The 21,505-nt window shown below is 40.1% G+C and overlaps 1 protein-coding gene across 4 annotated transcripts; it reads right to left on the bottom strand.

Annotated features, from left to right (window-relative positions):
- Positions 1-251: 251 nt before the first annotated feature.
- LOC100265166 (E3 ubiquitin-protein ligase KEG) lies at positions 252-19,810 on the bottom strand. Of its 4 annotated transcripts, none has more exons than XM_010660793.3 (17): positions 19,400-19,592; positions 18,563-19,315; positions 16,103-16,468; positions 15,787-16,017; positions 14,416-14,538; positions 13,984-14,320; positions 13,716-13,873; positions 7,108-7,265; positions 6,292-6,413; positions 5,990-6,124; positions 5,094-5,221; positions 4,841-4,945; positions 4,497-4,730; positions 2,955-3,288; positions 2,680-2,868; positions 2,260-2,565; positions 252-1,896 (listed from the first exon to the last, which is right to left on the bottom strand). In XM_010660793.3, exons 2-17 carry the CDS (start codon positions 19,294-19,296, stop codon positions 658-660), a joined length of 4,899 nt encoding a protein of 1,632 aa, XP_010659095.1. In that variant the 5' UTR covers positions 19,297-19,315; positions 19,400-19,592; the 3' UTR covers positions 252-657. The 4 variants fall into 4 exon arrangements, with proteins under 4 accessions (XP_010659095.1, XP_059598232.1, XP_059598231.1 ...); XM_059742249.1 differs by having other exon boundaries at positions 5,094-5,218; XM_059742248.1 differs by having other exon boundaries at positions 18,563-19,810.
- Positions 19,811-21,505: the final 1,695 nt, after the last annotated feature.

Raw genomic sequence — 21,505 nt, 5'->3', positions numbered from 1 at the left:
AATTTAATTGACGCGAAGCTATAAGACTATTCTTGAAATATGAACTCCAAAAATGGCAACAGACACTAGCATCAGATGTTGCTTTTGCCAACATGATCCAAAGAATTGTGAACCTGCTGTCAAGTTTGGTTGGGCAGATCTGTTGGCCGCAGCCAGTCGGCTGTGTTGGAAGATGGAATGAAGCAGTGTCGGTGGGGGATGATCCATCTAGGTGGTGTTAAGACCAGGAAGAGAAGAAACAAGAACAATAATAAAGCGGGGGAAAAAAAGGTAATAGCTCTGGATATCATAGGGTTCAAATTTGTACAGAAGAAAAATATAACCATATATATACCGGAAAAAAGGTCATTTATCTATGAAATAAAAATGGCCTACTCCTATCTCTTTCTTGGCTGCTCTTGTATCCTATCATTAACAGTAAGGCAAGCCAAGTTCTCCTCACTATCCATCTCTCTGCTCTTTCTGTTTATTGACAATAAATAAACTATACCATCATCGCAGCATACACTTACAATGATCGTATAATTTCCAAGCAACTTCAACTGCATAGCGCACAATCCCACTAGCAGCAGCAGCCGCTCCCACTTTCACTTCCCTGATGAATGAGCGAGAGGCCCGAAACCAAAAGTCTGTGTAATGAACTGAAAGATAAGGTTATCATAAAGTGCCAGTTGTGCCAGGTATGGTCTCATCAAGAACAATATCTGCTGGATCTCCTAGCCAAGTCCTCCCTTCTCTCCACTGGAACTTAATCCTCAATTTCCCATTGGCATCTACTCCCACCACCTGCCCTTTGCTTGCATGTGTCTCCATTCCCCAGCCCCACCGCGGGGTCACCAGCCCTTCTCTGATCCTCACTCTATCCCCTACTTTGAAAGGCCGAACTTTTTCCATCTCCCAAGCCTTGCAAAGCCATAATCTCTCCATGAAGCAGAATGCCACCCATAGCTCATCATTTTCCATCCGATGGACCACCCCAATGCTTGCATGACTGACTTCTCCCCAATGGTGAGTAGGGGTCGAGACTGATGCCCTAACCCTAACCCAGTCTCCAATTCCAAGTTCCTCTTCCTCCACCAGCTCCACTTCTGCTGCATCCAGCATCCATGCTTTTGAGCCTGCTGGAGTATATATTCTCAGCTTTCCATCAGCATCGATGGCTGATATGGTCCCAATGCTTCCATGACTATGGCCTGACCACCCAAACCTTGGTTGTTTCACAGAGAGTTTAACTCTAACCTTCTGCCCAACCATGAGCCTATCCACACTTTCAAGATGGGAAGTAGGCCCCACCCATCTTTCTTGCTCCCCACAAAACCCAACAGAAATGGTTCCATCCCATTCATCTCCTTCATAGCCTATACCTTGTACAATGCCAATGCTACCTGCCCCTATGGTTTTCCAGCTACCAGCATCATCTCTTATTCTCACCCACTCTCCCACTTCAAACATCTGCATTATCTCAAAATCTGCAGGATCACCTCTCCACAATCCTGGAAGACCAAAAAACGCCACCCTCATTTCTCCATCAGCATGCACACTAGTTATAACACCACGTGAATCAGATCGCGTCCCTCTCCAGCCCCACCTTGGCTCATGCAATCCACTCCGGAACTGAACATGCTGCCCAACTTTGAAGCAAGGAACCTTTTCAACATCTGTATAATGTGTAATCCATCGCCCTTTACGGAAACAGCAAGCCAACTCCAGATAACCAGTATCCTGTATGCTATGCACAACTGCTAAACTTTCTTTCCCAAAAGTGTTCCAGTCATAACTTGGTCTAGTTCCCAGGCTGGGTTTTGAACGTACCCAATCACCAACTGCAAATCCTGAAAGCTTCTCTGCATCTCCAGGAGAAACTTTCCACAAGCTAAGTCTGCCAGGTACTTTCACCTATGTAAAAATCATCAAAATTGGCTCCTTATCTATCAGCATACTTACGAAAAAAGAAACAAAAGAAAGAAAAGAAGAAGAAAGGGCTAAAGACTAAATAAACAAGCTATTAGTTTCTACAATAGTTGAAGCTGCCAATCACAATGCACCATCCAATGATACTAAAAAGGTGTGGGTGCTACCATCATTTTAAGCAGAAGCAGAACACATGAATAACTAAAAACACCCACAGGATTCTTAGTGAAACGCCACCAGCACCCTGTACCTTGGCATGGCGCATTGTGATAGGCAACAGGTAGTCAACAACAGTAGCCATCTCCTCATACAAGAAATTTAAATAAACAAGAGATAAAGCATGCTTACATTTAAAGCCCCATCCATGTCAATTCTTACTATCTTTCCAACAGTAGCAGCAGTTTCATTTGACCATCCAAGCCGTGGCTGAGAAATGGATGGCATCACATGAATCTCTTGTCCCACTTCAAAGGGAGGCACCTTCTCTACATCTGTCACTGAACAACGGAAAGGCTTGCTCCTGAAGCAGAAAGCAATACCCACATCACCATCCTCCTCCAAGCTATGGATTAGCCCAATGCTATTCCGTGTTACGTCCTCCCACCCATATTTTGGGGAGGATACTGAAGCTTTCACTCTAACCCAATCCCTAACCTGCTTGTGTTAGGAAAAAAAAAAAACAATTTACACAAGAAAAGATTAATCTTATCCCACCATGGATATTTCAATTTAAGTATTAAAAAAAGAATAAAGAACCAGATATTACACCTTGAAATCCTCAACCTTTTCCATGTCAGAAGGATCAGCCTGCCATGGTATTGGTCGTTTTGGTATTTCAATTATCAGGAGACCGTCATTCTCTATCCCACTTATCCTTCCTACACTATGATGGGTCTCACCACCCCAAGCGTATCTAGGCTCTGCAACAGACCTCTTCACACATACCCGGTCACCAATCTGTAATAACCAAATAACAATTAGTATGGGGAAAAATAAACTGAAGGGGGAACATTGTCAAGAAAAGGAAAATTTCTCTTCCTTACCCTGAAAGGGACAACAGGCTCAACCTCCTCTGGTTCACAATGCCATGGATTTGGAAGATAGCTCAGTTCCAACAACAGGCTACTATCTGGTCTAACACAATACACTATACCAATGCTCCCTGGGGTTACAGATCCAAGTCCATGCTTTGCTGTTGTAAGAGTGGGACGAATACGGACCCAGTCCCCAACCTTAAATTCTTCTACCCTTTCCATTTCAGCTGGATCAGCTTTCCATCCTCTGGATGCTCCGGGGAACCCAACACGCAAAATCCCATCATCATCAACACAGAGAACAGTTCCAATGCTGTCACGTGATTGGCCTCGCCAGCCAAACCTGATAATAGAAAATAATCACTTGCCATCTTTAGCCATGCAATCTAGTTAAAGATTATGAATATACAGAACCTGCTGCATGAGCAGATAATCTAAAAGCTGACTGGAAGATGCCTTACAATTATTAAGTCTTTCAAAATGACAAAAGAATCATAGAATTATAATGTCATAATAGTCAAGAAGGGTCACATGAGCTCATCTGACATGCCATATTTTTCAGAAATATAAGAGATGATGCAAAAAGCAACCAAACTACAATACCTCTGGTGATAGTGTCTCCTAAGTAAAAACAATATACGAGGCAGCATGCAACACATCGTTCTTGCCTATGCCTATGCTAATGGAACCAGAAATGATTGGAAACTGAGAAAAATAGTAATATTAACATAAACTAACAAAAGTCCCTTTCCACTTCCTGCTTCTACCTAAGAGCATATCATGTTATAAAACAAACTTACTAGTAGACAGATACAAAGTTGAGGGTATATCAGATTCGCAAACAATGAACAAATTCTCTCATTTATCAAAACCTATTCCAGGACATTTCTGAGCATCCAAAACAGTATAACAGGAGCATTACACAAGAATCAAATTATCAGGTTTGTTAACCATTACAATTCTTACATGACCGCCATCCAGGCTATGCCATCCGAATCAAAGCCAAATTGAAAACCAAATTTCCATCATCTTTTGATTTCTAAAAATAAGTATTTTGACAAAGCTAACAACATATAAATATTTCATGACAATGCACATCTAGAGAAGCTTGATATAAGATTCGCGGAAGAATGTCTAATGAAATTTGATCTAAATAATTTATTTTCTGAACAGTGATTTTACTAGAGTAACCATTTCATGATGAGCCTGTAAATGCTGATCCTTTGAATCCAGCATTCTTGAACCTTCTATATATGCCCAAAGAATCAGCAAATAGGACCATTCTTTTACTTAAACAAATGATTTTTTAGCTGATAAGCTTTTCAGAACAAGTAAACGATATCATATCCTTAAAAAGGAATAATACACCTTGGGACTTCAACAATGAAACTTTGATGGTGAATGGGGTACCCAACATGTTTTCAAAATAAAATAGGCATAAACTGGCTTGATTAAACTTAAGTGTAAGCAATTTACCATAGTGATAAGGAAAACATCATATAAGTGGTAAACTAACTCAATATTGTGTCAGCAACTACTTCGAAATCAAACCTTGGCTCTTTGATATCTGGTTTAAGTTTCACATGCTGTCCCCTGTCTAATGGAATCACTTTTATAACTTCATTTGCCAATACACGAGCCTCTCCAGAACAAAATGCCACAATTAGATTGTCCCTGTCTGGAACACTCTGCACAAAGCCAACACTCTTATGTTTCGCACCTTGCCACCCATATGAAGGAGTAGATATACTTCTTTTAAATTTCACCCAGTCTCCAATTTCAAATCTGAACACCATGGAAAATTAAAACAAAAATTAATGTATGTTTTTTCATAATCAAATACACAAACATTAAAATTTCCTGGCAACACAATTATATATAATTCTTTTCCTCACACTGTAGTAGAAAGATGAATCCCTCTATTCATGAGTGCCTCCATTAGATCTTCAGAAATCCATTCCCGGGGAAGGGCCTCCAGAAAGTCCCTTAATGTCTTCCCACTGTGGGAAAACAAAAATCCCTTGTCACAATGTTGAATATTTTAAAACAAAAAAAATTAAAATAAATAAAGCAAAAGACACAAGAAACTTTTAGTGTGCCAGGGAAGCCAAGCCATATGAAGATTCAATTCTTCTAGTTGGTACTTACTTGTGATTTCTAACTTCAACAGCAGCATCTGGATTCCTCAGCATGATAATGAGCCATTCAAGATTTTCACGTATCATTTTTGCTGCATCAGCTGCTATATGGAACGCGTTGTCACCTTCATCATCCTGCTAATGATAAGCAAGCACATGGTCCATAAGTGGGTAAGAAAAGAAGAGATTTTCTCATGGACGATAGAAGAAAGAGTTAATATAGAAGTTAACATGCATCTTAATTTTTTTTTGTTTCCTCTTTCATTTTATTTTTTTATTTCTATGGTGGGTGGACAAAGCTCTTGTTTTCAACATTTGTCTCCAGTAGGCAAAAGGGGAGTGTGAAGAAAAGAAAAGGTAAAGGAAAGAAAATCAGAAAACCAGCACAGGGAAACACCTGACTGTGCAAACATGTTCCTCAACAAATTTGTCTTTGGTACATGGTCAGAAGGAACTTGGCTGTCACATGCTGAAACATACTGAAGTAAAGTTTCCTTTTTGTCTTTTATATGTTTGATTATATAGAGACCCATTGCAGGTACTGTTAATTTTCATGGTACGAGTGTCACATGGCTTCAATAAGTGAAGCAGCCCAAAAAAATTACCAGTTAAAGAATCAAACACACCTCAGATCATCATAGATTATTACCAGCAACAGGAAAATACAAAATTTACAAGAACATAAGCACCATTATCAGAAATATAAAGCAAACCATTCATCTCGATTATGTAACTGAGAACATATCGCAAATTAGTCTAACATGCATACAAAATAATGATGTATCTAAGCATCACATAATATCTCTTCCAATTAAACATTCATAAACTATGAATAACAGCAATTTAACCAAACATATGTACACAAATTAGTGATAATGGAACTTTAACACAGTGAGAGTGAAGAACCTGCAAGTTACAATTTGCCCCAGCAGATAAAAGCAATCCAACGCATGATTTTGCACCCCTGGCCAATGCGACATGAAGGGGAATTGTGTTATGCACATTCCGGATGTTCACGTCGACCCCAGCATCAAGAATAATCTACTCAAAGATTTGCAAAACAACAATTATGTCAACCAGAAAAAAGAAAAGAAAAGTGAAGATCCCGAAGGTGTAGATATCTCCACAACATGCACATGGCATATGGCTTACCTACAACAGAAAAATGGTCACATTCACAATCATATAGGGGAAGCTATTTGGCTTACCTTGACCAATTCAACATCATTAGCCATAGCAGCAGTGTGCAAAGCTGTTCGCCTATGCTGCACATCTTGAGCAGTTGGATCTGCCCCAGCAGTAAGCAATATCCGTACTAGTTCTCTCCCCTCTACAGGTAAAATATGCATCAATTTTTTTTTTAAAAAAAAGGTGCAATCACTAAAGGAAATAAAAGAAGTTAATAAGAGAAAAAAAAAAAGTGAGCCATGCAAGGAGCCAAATTCCAATTATTTATTACCCTAAATAAAACCAAACTCCATCCCCCCCTCCCTTCAAAAAAAAAAAAAATGCAGTAATCATCAACAATACAAATATTTAATCACTGATGGAGCAATGAGGGTCCACAACAATGGAACTATTAATAGCCAATATTGATTTGGGAAAATGATGGAAGAGAAAAATGAGCTTATAAGGAAATGTGGGAAGCATAAATAGAGATTTTAGTGCTAATTAGGGACACAGACACACACATATGCACAAGAAAAAAAAAGGGAAAAAGAAATCTTGATCCAGTTTCCATTAACTATGTTTCAAATGTAAGTGTTATACTGGATGTCCACAATATGGTTGTTGAGCAGGCATCTTACTATTCAAACCTTTTCATCAATCCTTAGAACCCGAAGAAATCACCAACTTAGTTAGGGGTGATGATCAGTTTTTAATAAACATGAAAAGAAATATAGCTGAAAATGAAATTTAAGAATGGCACTAATTGATGAAACAAAGCTCATGACAGTTTCTGAATGATGGTTGCCATCTAATTACATTTGAAAAAGCCTCAAAATTCTGAGATCTAGCTTTACCAATTTCATGATCCTTCTTTAAAGCAGCTGCCATACACAGTGCAGTGCCAACTGCACTTGGTATATCAATTGCCTCAGCGATCTCTTCAGGAGATGCCACCTCTACCCACCTTCTGACAACAGCCACATTCCATGTTGCTACGCACAAGTGCAAAGGTCTGGAATATTCAAATATTTAGGGCGCAGCACAACAAGCAACTTACTAAAATAAAAGATAACATATAAAGAATAATATGCCCTAGATACAATAAAGTTCATAGAATTTTTTTATGTATTCCTAGAGGATCTTTAAGATTCTGGGATGGTTTTTATTGGTTTTTCTTTGGATCCTCATATTTTCCTTTTAGTTCTCAAAGAATACCTCATGCTTCCTTGTATTTCTTCCTTAATTCTAATAAAAACAAAAAAACAAAAAAAAAAACATGACTAGTAGGAAAAAAGAGATGGGAGAGAGAGAGAGAGGGCGAGAGAGAGAGAGAGGGCGTGAGGGAGCGTGAGAGCGCGTGCGACGGCGACGATGAGACCGGCGAGGCGAGTCGAAAGCGAAGCTTCACGGTGGAATCCAAGACTTTCGAGCTTGCCCTGGATGAACGGAAAGGGAAACGTCAGATTCTCATTATGGAGAAGAAGCGGGGGGTCTCAACATGGGTTCGATTAGGGCTGGAAAGCTTAAGGCTCTTCAAGGAGGGACTAATCCATTGTATACGAGACGAAAAAGAAGGGAGATGGGAAAAGAAGTGGAAAGAAAGAGGCAAGCTGTATACATTGGCTCGGGGTTTCAACAGAGCGGGTGGTTTTTTAAGGTTGGGGGTTATGGATCTAGAACGAAAAAGGTTTTGTATCTTCTTACCGAGAGGTAGGAGGGACAAAAGAGGATGGACGGCTATGGCGGAGATGGTACGTCAAATGGAAGAGCTGGTTGGTAGAAGAACAGATTTACAGGAAGTAAGGACCGTCAGAAAAGCTACTCCGGCGAAATCATACGCAGAAGCAGTCATGAGAACAAATCGGAATGGCTTAAACGCAATCAAGATGAAGGTCACTAGGGAGGAGATTGCTGGTAATTTACAGAAGCTGGAGCACTGCCTCGTCGCGAGCTGGAAGTCCAACAAAAAGGAAGAAGAAGACTTGGAGAGGTTGGGAAGTCTTTGGGCGAATTCTTGGGGCTTAAAAGGCAAGCTAGGGCTGGCTAAGTTGGAACGAGGTAGGGCATTGTTGGAGTTTGAAGATCTAAGAGAGGCACACCGTGTGGTCTCCTCGGGAAGCAGAGTGATGGGAGGAGCCCACTTAGGGTTGAATCTATGGAATCCAGAGACGGGATGTTGGGTAGAGGAGGAGATGGAACAGGAAGCTTGGGTTAAAATCTTCGGCCTTCCAATCTCGCTATGGAACCCGGGGATTCTGAAGAAAATAGGGGAGGAATGTGGGGGCTTTCTAGAAATTGACGAGCGGACAAGGTCGATGGGGGAGATTCAATGGGCTAGGATACTGGTCAAAATAAGAGGTGATTTTAGACCGAGTATGTTGGAAATTGAGGTAGAGGAGGAGGTATACACAGTGGCATTATGGTGGGAGATTAGGCCGGTGGTGAGACGGATCTTCTCTGCGACGGAAAACAAAAAGAGAAATGAGGTCAGGGGTGACTCGTATTCACGCGCGGAGAAGCGCGTGGGGAAGGAACTGGCAGACGCGGGAACCAAGGAACTGCACCTGATAGTTGATGGGAGTGTTCTGCAGGAGAATGGGCCGGGTCTAGTGCCCGGGAACCAGATCCATGGCCCGGTGCCCCGGGATTGGGTCTATTCAGATGGAAGAGTGGCTGGGTCGATCGCATGTGGCCCAAAGCTTAATGAGTTGGAGAAGGATGGTGGGCTGACTAAAATAGACGGGCCTTTGGGCCGAAATTTAAAAAATAAGACAAAGGTGGCTAGTGATTCAGAGGCAGGCCCATCGTCTAGTAGTTGGGCTGCTGAACTGGGCTGCCACCCTTTAGTTGAGGTGGAAGGCCTGGAAAGGGAGGGCCCAACTGTTCTCTTAGAGAAGGCTGGCTTTTTGGGCCGTTTTATCTCCAGAAAAGGACCCATTTCAGAGGATCCTTTGACGAGCTGGGTGCCGGAGGAGTTTAGAAGGGAACAGAGGGATGATGGCTTTTCAATGACTAACTGAGCGCTGGAAGAGGACGCTAAAAGGTATGTCCTGATTTCCCATCCTAAAGGAAAACAGGTTATGGGGACACCTCTTCTTTTCTCTTCTAATTCTGATTGGGCTCCGGAGGGGGAGTCTTTCGATCGTCCAAGGGGAATTGAGGAGGAATTATGGGGGGACAAGTCAACATGGTTAACAGTCTATGAGGGGAACGTTGAGAATGAAAATGGATCCTGGAAGCTGGGAGAGGCCAACAAAAACAGAGACAAGGTTAGGGGCAAGGAGGGGAATACTGGTGTCTCTGGTTCTCAAGATTCCGAAAATGAGAAAGAGGATCTATGGGAAGACTGTAGTTTAGCAAAATTTAGCCAATTCTTGGGATTCTCTACGGAGGGGCTGGAAAAGGAGATATTGAATTTTCTGATTAAAATCAGAAAGAGGCGGGAAAAGATTCACAGCAAAGAACTTTTGGAGAAGTCCAAGTTTGAAAGGGAACTAAAGAGGCTGGAATGCTCTGTCAATTATGAGGGGGGGAATAAGCAGAAAGGTCCTTCACAGGGCAAAGGGAATTAGTTGATAGTTGCCCAATGAAGCTGAAGATTATAATTTGGAATGTGAGGGGAGCTAATGACAGCTCTAAGAGAAAAATTATTAAGAACTATATAAGGAACCAGAGGGTGGACCTAATGTGTATTCAGGAAACCAATATTCAGGAGATGTCGGAGGGTATTGTGAGAAGTCTGGGCTCGGGGAGATTTATAGATTGGAGAGCCCTAAATGCGGAGGGGGCTGCGAGTGGCATTTTGATATGCTGGGACAAGAGGGTTTTGGATATTTCGGATTGGGAGGAGGGTCAGTTCTCTTTGTCTTGTAGATTCAAGACTACAGAAAATGGGGCTACTTGGGTTTTCACGGGAGTGTATGGTCCTTTTACCAAAGTGGAAAGAGAGGGTATGTGGGAAGAACTTGGGGCAATAAGAGGCCTTTGGGATGATCCCTGGTGTCTCGGTGGGGATTTTAATATCACTCTGTTTCAACAAGAAAGGAGCAGCCAGAGAAGAATCAGCTCAGCCATGCGGAGATTTGCAGAGACTGTGGATGATCTAGAGCTGGTGGACTTGCCCCTTCAGGGGGGAGAGTTCACATGGAATGGGGGGCTTAATAATCAGGCGTGGGCGAGACTAGACAGATTTTTAGTTTCCCCTAGCTGGTTAGATCAGTTTAGTGGAGTCACTCAGGGCAGGTTGTCTCAGCCAATTTCTGATCATTTTCCAATCGTGTTAGAGGGGGGTGGAATAAGAAGAGGCCCAACCCCGTTTAGATTCGAAAATATGTGGCTTAAGGTTGAGGGGTTTAAAGATATTGTTAGAACCTGGTGGCAGGGACTTGAAGTCAGGGGCAGCGCTAGCTATAGAATGGCTGTTAAAATGAAGGAAATTAAAAAGAAGCTAAAAGTGTGGAACAAAGAGGTTTTTGGAAGGGCTGGAAACTAATAAAGCTTCAGCCTTACAACAAGTAGATTTTTGGGATCGGGTGGAAAGTGAGAGAATCTTGACTATGGAGGAAGCTGAATTAAAAAAGGAAGCTAAAGACTCCTTCAAGAAATGGGTCCTGTTGGAGGAAGCCCATTGGAGACAGCACTCAAGGGAGATTTGGTTAAGGGAGGGGGATAGAAACACGAGGTTCTTCCATAGAATGGCAAGTGCTCATCGAAGAAACAATGCTATGGACAGAATTAAGGTTAATGGGGAGAGGCTAGTAGAGGAGCAGGAGGTGAGAGAAGGAGTTGTGAATTCGTTTCAGCAGATGCTTTCTGAAGATATGGTTTGGCAGGCGGATATTGGTAGAATTCAGGTGGGTTGCATCAGCCAGCAAGAAGCAGAGAGTCTAGAAATCCCATTTGAAGAGATTGAGATTCATTTGGCGCTGATGGAGATGAATGGGGATAAAGCCCCTGGACCGGATGGTTTTACTGTAGCCTTTTGGCAAAACGCTTGGGATTTTACCAAAGAGGAGATCATGGAGATGTTTAAAGAATTTCATGAGCATAATTCCTTTGTTAGGAGCCTTAACAACACTTTCTTGGTGTTGATACCTAAGAAAAGCGGGGCTGAGGATCTTGGAGACTTTAGACCTATCAGCCTGTTGGGGGGGCTCTATAAACTTTTGGCTAAAGTCTTAACTAATAGGCTCAAAAAAGTGATTGATAAGGTGGTCTCTATTGCTTAGAATGCCTTTGTAATGGGAAGACAAATTCTGGATGCATCTTTAATTGCTAATGAGGTGATAGATTTGTGGCAGAAGAGAAAAGAAAAGGGCCTTATTTGCAAATTGGATATAGAAAAAGCTTATGACAGCATCAATTGGAATTTCTTAATGAAGGTTCTTCAAAAAATGGGCTTTGGGACCAAGTGGGTGGGATGGATGTGGAGCTGTGTGTCTTCTGCTAAATTCTCTATTCTTGTTAATGGAGTGCCAACTGGGTTTTTCCCTAGCACTAGAGGGCTTCGTCAAGGGGATCCCCTATCCCCTTACCTCTTTGTTATGGGAATGGAGGTTCTGGACGTCCTTATAAGGAGAGCGGTGGAGGGGGGATATCTTTCGGGATGCAACATTCGGGGTGGTAGTAGAACTTCCTTGAATATCTCCCACCTATTTTTTGCTGATGACACAATTGTGTTTTGTGAGGCGAGCAAAGAGCAAGTTTCTCACCTAAGCTGGATTCTCTTTTGGTTTGAAGCGGCTTCGGGTCTTCGAATTAATCTAGCCAAAAGCGAAATCATTCCAGTTGGAGAAGTGGAGGAGATTCTTGAGATGGTAGCTGAGTTAGGGTGCAGGGTGGGGTCTCTGCCCTCTCACTATTTGGGTCTCCCCTTAGGGGTCCCCAGTAGGGCTACTTCTATGTGGGATGGAGTGGAAGAGAGGGTCAGGAGGAGACTTGCGCTTTGGAAAAGACAGTACATCTCCAAAGGGGGGAGGATCACTCTCATAAAAAGCACCTTGGCTAGCATGCCAATTTACCAAATGTCTATTTTCCGAATGCCCAAGTCTGTTGCTAAAAGAGTGGAGAAAACCCAAAGAGATTTCCTATGGGGGGGAAGAAACTTGGAGGGAAAAGTTCACTTAGTTAAATGGGATGCGGTCTGTATAGAAAAACACAAGGGAGGGCTAGGATTAAGGAGAATAGCCACTCTGAATAGAGCCTTGCTGGGCAAGTGGATTTGGAGGTTTGCTTGTGAAAAGGATAACCTTTGGAAACAAGTGATCACTACGAAATATGGGTAAGAGGATTATGGTTGGAGGTCAAAGAAGGCTAGTGGGGCGGCTGGAGTAAGGATCTGGAAGGAGATTATGAAAGAATTTGAATGGTGCTGGGAAAATTTGGCTTTTCTAGTTGGGAAGGGTTCCAAAATCAAATTTTGGAAAGATAGTTGGTGCACTGACACTCCGTTGTCCCAATGCTTCAATCATCTTTTTGTCCTTGCCGCGCATAGGGATGCTACGATTGAGGAGATGTGGGATCAAGATTCGGGCCAAGGAGATTGGAATCTTGTTTTTGTGAGGGACTTCCATGATTGGGAGTTGGATATGGTTGGGGAGTTGCTTCATACTTTGAGGGTTCATAGGCCTTCCCTGGAGGATGATTCAGTTATGTGGAGGCAGGGAAGAAATGGTCTTTTCAGGGTAAAAGAAGCTTACAGGCTGCTAGACAAGCCTAATGCCACAGTATTTCCCGTAAGGAGAATATGGGTGGATAGGGTGCCAACTAAAGTCTATTTTTTTGCTTGGGAGGCTACGTGGGGGAAGGTGCTCACTCTGGACAGACTCCAGATAAGAGGGGTGCAACTCCCAAACTGTTGCTTTTTGTGTGGTTGTGAAGAAGAGAATGTAAATCATATTCTTCTACACTGTATAGTGACTAGAGCCCTATGGGATATTATTTTTGGGTTGATAGATGTTAAGTGGGTCCTCCCAGAAACTGTAAAGGAGACTTTAATCTCCTGGAGGGGTTCATTTGTAGGGAAGAAAAGGAAAAAGATTTGGAAATCCATTCCGTTATATATTTTTTGGACGGTTTGGAAGGAGAGGAATAGGTTAGCCTTTAGGGGGGGTGCGTTGAATATTCAGAAATTAAAGAATTCTTTTGTCTGTAACTTGTGGAATTGGGCCAAAGTGTATTTAGGTGAGGAGTCTTTCTCCCTTATAGGATTTTTGGAGTGGATAGCTTCCACTTAAGGGGAGGTAGTTCTTTTTGGTCCTCTCTCTTTTTGAGGCTGTAGCCGTCTTGTATACTCCCTGTATGCTTTGTGGCGTTTAGCCTTTCTAATGCATATCTTGTTTACTTATCAAAAAAAAAAAAAGATAAAAAAAAAACATGACAAAAAAATAATAAAGCCACTAATTGGTGAAGTGGTAGAGAGAGAGAGAGAGATTTAGGAAAGGGATGGCAGTACTATACTCACGTCAGAGTTTTGGAATTCAGAACAGCCATAGACTCACAGCCCCCATTTTCCAAAAGGACAAGGGCACAATCTGTATATTTCTTGGCGATTGCCCTGTGCAGCACAGATTCACCTTCATCATCCACTGCATTTGGATCAGCTCCAGCCAACAGTAGCTCCTGTTGTCATTAAAAAAAGAAGAAAATATACGCACATATCAAAACAAAAATTTGAAGAGGAATAACTGAGAAGAAGAATCATGAATACCAGTAATTGAGGAAAAACCTACACGCATGCAATCAGGTTGGCCATGGAAGGCACAGACATGAGCAACTGATGGACCAAAGCCTTCCCTCAACCTAGATCTGACATTTGCACCTCTTCTGATGAGAGCCTGAACGCATTCTGGCGATCCAGCTGCTAAAGCAAAAACTAGGGGAGGATCCCCATCTCTGTCCAGGACATCCACATTTGCCTCTCTGTACTCCAAAATTGCCTCAACAAGTTCTGCACTTCCACGTCTACAAGCCAAGTGGAGAGCAGTTTGGCCATCAGAATTTTGTGCTTCAAATAGAGAATAAATTGAAATGCTACTGCCTCCTGATGCAGCCTTTGCAAGCAAATCTCTGTACAAACAAAGAAAGGGAGGAGAACATCAGAAACAGAACCAAAGATACTCCAAATACAGATCTAGCACAAGTAGGTACCAAAATTTACTAACCTTACACCATTCAAATCCCCTTCAGATACAAGTTGATGTAGATGGTTGGGATTATCCTGGAAAACCTCCAAAGGTGCAGGCGCTGGTTCTGACACATTTGTTCCAGGAGGTCTGGGAAATTCACTGTATTTCCACAAAAAACATAATGATAAGCAAACCAAGTAAAATATATAGGTCAGGTTAAATAGCTGACATATTAGCACTTGCACATGCACACATCTAAATATCTGCTTTTGAAGACCAATCAAAGCAGAAGCAGCTGCTAAGTTGCTTCTTGCTCCAACAGTCTCACCTAGAGTTCCAGAGATGTCACTTCCAATAAAATAAAGATATCTCGACCAATGTCTTGAAAGGCTATTGAGACCTAACACCTAGAAGCTTGCCTCAAGGCAACATGCAATGGATTAGCCCTCGAGAATATTGAGGTTTGAGCCTCAAATATTAAATAGATTTTAATGAGTTTGGGGCTTTAGTGTCTTTGGCATCAAATATTAAATAGCCTCAAATTTTTTTTTACCTATGAAAAAAAAAAATTAAATAGATTTTAATGAGTTTGGGGCTTTAGTGTCTCTGATATATATTTAATAAGTGCCTTAAGACCTAATATTCAATGGGTTTTATGCTTTTGTGGGCTGTTGGGATTGCTTTGGCTTGAAGGCTTGCATTGAACTTTTTACAAAATTAAAGTTAGTTGCCTTTCATTTAGCTTTTGAAAAAAAAAAATATGACAAAAAGAAAGAAAGATTGAGAAGAAGAAATATACAAGTTGGACCATATGGAAAGCAGGAAGGAATATACAAGCTTTTAGGTGTGGTTGTGGTTGGACTAATACATAATCATTATCTTATTATTGAAAGATCCAATGCAATTGATGGATGATGAAGAGGAATGGATAGACAATACACTGAAGGAGAAAAGAAATTAGATATAAGGACAATTCCATGGAGGATCCAATAGTGGTATTGAAGGTAGTGCTGAAGAGTGAAGACTATTTGATAGGGCCACAAGAGAGTTGAATTTTACAAAAAGAGAAACTAATTAGAGACTATTAAAAATGACAAACAATCAATTTTCTTAGTATATATTATGGTTTTCTTGTCATTATGTCTTTAGTGATTTACTAGCATTTTTCTAATTTTTTGAGTTTTTTTCTTTACTTTTATTTGTTATTATTTATTATTTTTTCCTTTTGTGTTTAAGTTTCTGTCTGGAGGCTTACACCTCACCTCATTTTGTTGGCTAACACCTTACCTCATTTCAGCAAAATGACTAAGGATTGACTTTTGCCTTTTAAAACATTACTTTCAACTAGTATAAAAGCGTCTTAATAAAAAACTAAAATATGGCATGATTAGAAATTAGAATTCTTACTTCTCAGGGCTCGCAGGAGGGCTGCGAGGTATCTCTTGCAAGTGACGGAGAAATGTTGCTAACATTGCATTAAAAGTTGGTCTTTTGGATGCCTTGAATTGTAGACATTCACCAATCATCTTCCACAATTCCCTAGGTATTCCAACACCAACTACACCTGCATATTGAGGAGGTTGTCTGCGAGACTTGACAACAGCTCGATAGATTTCCTCTGCACTTAAACCAGCCCACCTGCACAAAGAATATAATTTTGTTGTTAAGCAACTCTACCATTAGAAGGGAGGGAGGAGGAGAGAGTAAATGAAGTGTTACATACGGGATGGAACCAGTGCACATTTCCACCAATGTACAGCCAAAGCTCCAGGCATCAGACTCAGGAGATATACCAATTGCATCATCCCAGAATATATTTAACGGCTTCTTTACTGGTGGTTCCCATGCCTCTGGGGCTGTGTAGTGTGGACTGAGCATTGTACAATCCATACATGAATGGATTCCAGAGGAATCACACTCTGATTGAGCTTTCCTGCAGGCAGGTTTCTTCAAAATTGCTGGAAGTCCATAATCAGAAACCACTGCATGACCATTGGCATCCAAAAGAAGATTGGATGGTTTCAGATTCATACAAACAACACCTGCTGCATGAAGCTCAGCCACCCCTCGTGCAATGTCTGCCCCGTACCTGCGATCAAAAAGCACTCAGAATGTGAACATGGGAAGAGTTATCCCCAACATCATAACCATTTCAGCTTATTATAAACTCGAAATTGGTTATAATTTTGGGCAAAATAGCTTGAGTTTAATGGTCCAAATGTGTGCCTCTTAAATAAATTTTATATGCCTAATAAGAAAGGAGTACAGTCTGTTGAAAGCTCCAACCATTATAGATATTCATCTTGAAATTAAAGCAATTGCTTGGCAACCCAAAAGTCCTCAAATGTGAAGTTAATTTGGGCACCCAATATTACGGAATAAATATTTGCATTTTCTGATACAAACAAAAACACTACTTTTCTCTAATCTTCTCAACCTATAATTCAATCAATAAGGTTTGGTTTGTAGAGCAAATGTCAAAAGTCAAGATATTAATCATCTCATTGGATCTTCACCCCTCATTGCTTGCATTCTCCCATAAAAGACTCTAAGAGAACATTCTCTCTCCACCCTCTAAAATCTGAGATGAGAATTCTCACCATGTGCACAGTTTGCTGTTATCAATTCCAAAACGTATAAGCATCTCACCTCCATCAAGATATGTTCTTAGCTTCTATGAATTTCTATGTGGAAGTCCAGATTAGCCTATTCTGAAACATTTAATGAGCTTGATCTCCAAACTAAGACCTACTATAAATGACTTTTTCTATATTTAAAATATTAATATGGATAGTTGGTGCATTGACTGGATCCACTTTCTTAAAATCTCACAGGTTTGCATTGTACACCAATTGAGCCTCATAATTGAGTGATCCTAGTAGGGTGAGAAAATTAAAACTAGTCCAAACTAACTCTGAATGTTGCTATGCAAATGACACCAATGAAGTAATCTGTTACTCATGTGATACACATAAGAAAATGCATTCAACATGCACGAACAAGTGCATGAGGAGAGAAACTACATAATGAAACATCTCAAATAAGATGTAGAGCCCTTCATGCCTGGCCACACTATATATTTTAGCTATGACACCAAATGTACAATCCATTTCACATCTGTGCCACATTGTACAGCAGTTGCTCAAATAGCAAAACGCTCTTCACCTCATCTCCGCATGCATTGGTATAGCTGTCATGGCACCAAATGACAGCCAATTTCACCTAAGCTCCAATGCATGCAGAGCTTCCTGTCACTGCACCAAGCAAGATTAACAATTTACTCATTCAGCAATGTCATTTACAGAAAAAAAAAATGTAACAGGCAAATAAAATGTAACACTTTCCCCATATGACACTGTCGTTTATAGACACAAACGAACAAGGCAAATAAATGTAACATATTCCCCATTCATCATAGTTGTTTATAAACACAGAATAATGATTAAAAGCCAAGAAAATGTATCACTTTTTAGTTTGCTTCGCTGCTGCCGTTAATCGGCACAAAATAACAAGTAAAAGGTAGGCAACAAATCTAACACTTCCCAGTTCATCGCTGTCGTTAATGCACACAAAAGAACAAGTAAAAGGTAGGCAAACAAATCTAACACTTCCCAGGTCATCGCTGTCGTTTATACACACCAAAAAACAAGTAAAAGGTAGGCAAACAAATCTTAAACTTCCCAGTTCATCGCTGTCGTTTATACACACTAAATAACAAGTACACGGAAAATAAGTGTAGCACTTTTCCCATTTACCACTGTCGTATAGACACAAATTAACAAGGCAAACAGACATCCAAAATTTGCAGTTGTCATCAATAGACTCAAAATAACAAGTATAAGGCAAACAAATGTAACACTTCCCCATTTTGCTGCTGGCCCTCTGGTGAAAGCAAAGTGAAAAGTTATTCAATTTATAATAATTTAGCATGCATGTAAATGTTCAATAATGTTAACATTGAAACCCTCAAACAAAACACAGATTCACTATCGGAAGTCACTATCTCAAACCCTAGATCCAATTTCTTTGTAACATCTAAAACCAGAGTCAGTTATGTTTTCCAAACAATCCCTTGCATGCATCAAGTAAAGATTTATGTTCCAGTACATGAAGTTCACACACAAATGAAAATCATAAAATTCAAATAATTCATCCAATAAACAAGCAAGCAAGAGAACAAAACCTCAGGATTTGCTCCAAAGTAAGCCGCCCTTCATTGCGCTGCATTTCGGACTGAACGGAACCATTACATCTATCCATTATCAGACAAAGAGAACCCTCCATTTTCGTAGCTCCATGGAAAGTGCACACATTTCTACACCACATTGATGCACGCCTCAAATTATCGAGTCGGTTCTGCACCCAACCCAAATCAGTGTCCTCCCCGACCACCACCTTCTTAGCCGCCACACCGTGGCGGCACCGCCCTGACCCGCCGGAGAGCACAGCCGCCCACATTTCCACTCCGGCGCGCCTCCCTTCCCCAATCCGCTTCACCAGCCTCAAGTCCTGGTGCGACGCCAGCTCGATCACCGGTCCACAGCTGGAGCTCGACGTGTACGAGCCGCGGCTGCATCGGCGGCGCCGGTGTGACTCATCGTCCTCCTCCTCTTCGTTAAGTAGCTCGTCCTCGTTATCCTCGTCTTCATCTGTAAAATCGCAGTCGAACGCCGAGGACGGCGCGGAGGATGACTGGATTAGCGCGAGGACGCCGTAGTTCTTCCTCAGCGCCTGAACGGAGTTCCCCACGGACGACACGTGGCGGCAGCGGGGGCAAGAGAGGTTGGTATCGGGAGATGCAGAGAACAATCGAGAGAGACACTCCTTGCAGAAGCCATGACCGCATTGAAGCAGCAACGGAACCCTCTCCTCCTCGTTGTACCGAGTCTGGCACACCAAACAGCAGGGAATCTTCATTTCCCCTCACTTTCTCGCCCTAATTTTCTCCAGAAAATTAAAGTCAATAACCAAAATTGCTCGATTCACAGCTGAATTAGAGAGATCCAGATGAGAAAATTACAGAAATGACAGATCCAATCACCCGAATTGGGGCAAGCCCGGAGAGAAAGAGGAGCCAAGTCTAGAGAGAGTGTTGAGACGAGAAGAGGGAAAAGAGAAGAGCGCAGCTGCTTGGGTTTTTTCTTTTCTTTTTCTTTTTCTTTTTTGTTTATTATTATAAGTTTTTTTCTTCCCCTCCGCCTGCGTTCCCAACCCGTTTCTTTCGCCTCAAATACATTGGTTTTATTATATTAAATTTTTTTGGAAGAGACACGAGGGTTAGCCAAGCACACTGCACACCATGGCGCGGCTCTGCATGGCCCATATTTGGCAAAAAAGGCTTCCTCCTTTTAATCTCAGCCGTCCACGCATGATTTCTTCTAAGATTCTCCCAGAGAAGATTTTCCCTTCTTTTACGCTCTTTCGCTCTTTGGCGGTGCTGCTCATCCATCCCTCCTACTCTTTCTACCATTTTATCCAAAATATCATAAATTTCACTAATAGTGAACTAGAAGCATTTCCATTGGGATGGAAATGGTTTTAAGATTTTCATTCCACCAAATTTTACATTCTCAATACATCGAATGATTTTTTTTTCTTTTGTTTTTATTTAAGGATAATAAAGAAAAATTTAAATTTTTTTCGTCAAGTACTAAAACATTTTTAATCCTGATCATATCAATCGAATTTCACGATAAATTAACAATAACGAATTAAATACATTTCAATTGGATTGAAAAGGACATCCATGTAGTACATTCGATTAACAAAATAGTTTTTTTTTAATCTACTTTAAAAAAATATATCAAACGATAATGATTTTATTTTGTTCAATTATCAAAAATGTCTTAATCACCTTAATCTCAACATAAGTTTAAAATTTGAATATGTTTTAAGTAATAAGAGTGACTTAATTATAATATCTTACACGTTTCAATTTAGAAAGAATAATTAAGTGAAATTCAAAGTTGAAAATAGCTTAATTTCAAATGAAAAGTCAAAAAATCACAACTTAGGTAAGTTAGAAATCTAAGTCACATCTGCCCTAACTTAACTTTTTGGTCAAGTCTTTCAGTCTAGGATCACCTTTCATGGTGTTGAATCAAGTTTCTTGAATTGAGTAAAATAATATTATTAATATAGGAATTTAAATTCTCAATTAATTTAACATAATGTTTTTATGTATACAAATTACAAGACAATATTATTCAAATGTTGTAACCTAGTATTATGTGACATCACTAATGATAAAACATAGACAAACACAAGAAAAATGCATTTGATTAATGTGTTTTAGTAATGTGCCACACATGCCTTATTCCATAATAAGATGGAGTGGCACATGCCTCTACTTCCATGATAAGATGGATATCAATTTAGTATATTCCAAGGTGTGTTTAGGGCATGTTTGATAATTATTTTCAAAAATAGTTTTGAAAAACAGTTTTTAGTAACTGTTTTTTAAAAATTGTTATCTAATATTTTGTAAAACAAATGTATGTCGGGAACTGAAATATTTTTAATCTATTTTCTATGTTTTTAAATATATTTTGAAAATGACTTTTACATGTAATGCTTTATTTTTAATTATTTTTCATATTTATATCATTATTTTTTAAAACAACTTTGAGAAAAATAATTGAAAACAACTAAAAGTTGTTATATGAAAATATCATATTTTCTATTTTTAAGAACAACACATTATTCTAGTTACCATATGTATTTTCCTACTTTTGGTCATAAAGAATAGAAAACTATTTTTAAAAACAATTACCAAATTGACACTAGAATTCTAAACTTTCAAAACTTAAAAACCTAATTACACCCAAAAGAATTCTCTTGCTATAAAAAAACTCTTGTTATATTTTTTTCGTAAAAAAAATTTAAAACTCGAAGTGTGAATTAAAAAGAAATTATAGTATTTGTGGTTAAATTTCTTTCATTGATATACTTATGAAATAAAGTTCTTTGAGTTGAAAAACTTCAAGCTTATCTTGTGTATTGATCTAGTTGTGACAATTTTAAAATTTTCTTGGTTTGAGATCAAAAGAGTCGGATTTTGTTTTTTCCATGTTGATAATACTAAATATATATATATATATATAGATATATTTGAAATTTTTATTTT

The sequence above is a fragment of the Vitis vinifera genome, chromosome 13 (assembly GCF_030704535.1).
Source record: "Vitis vinifera cultivar Pinot Noir 40024 chromosome 13, ASM3070453v1".
Taxonomy (NCBI): Eukaryota; Viridiplantae; Streptophyta; class Magnoliopsida; order Vitales; family Vitaceae; genus Vitis; species Vitis vinifera.
The sequence above is the reverse complement of the archived record's forward strand: the minus strand, read 5'-3'. Positions and strand labels throughout refer to the sequence as shown.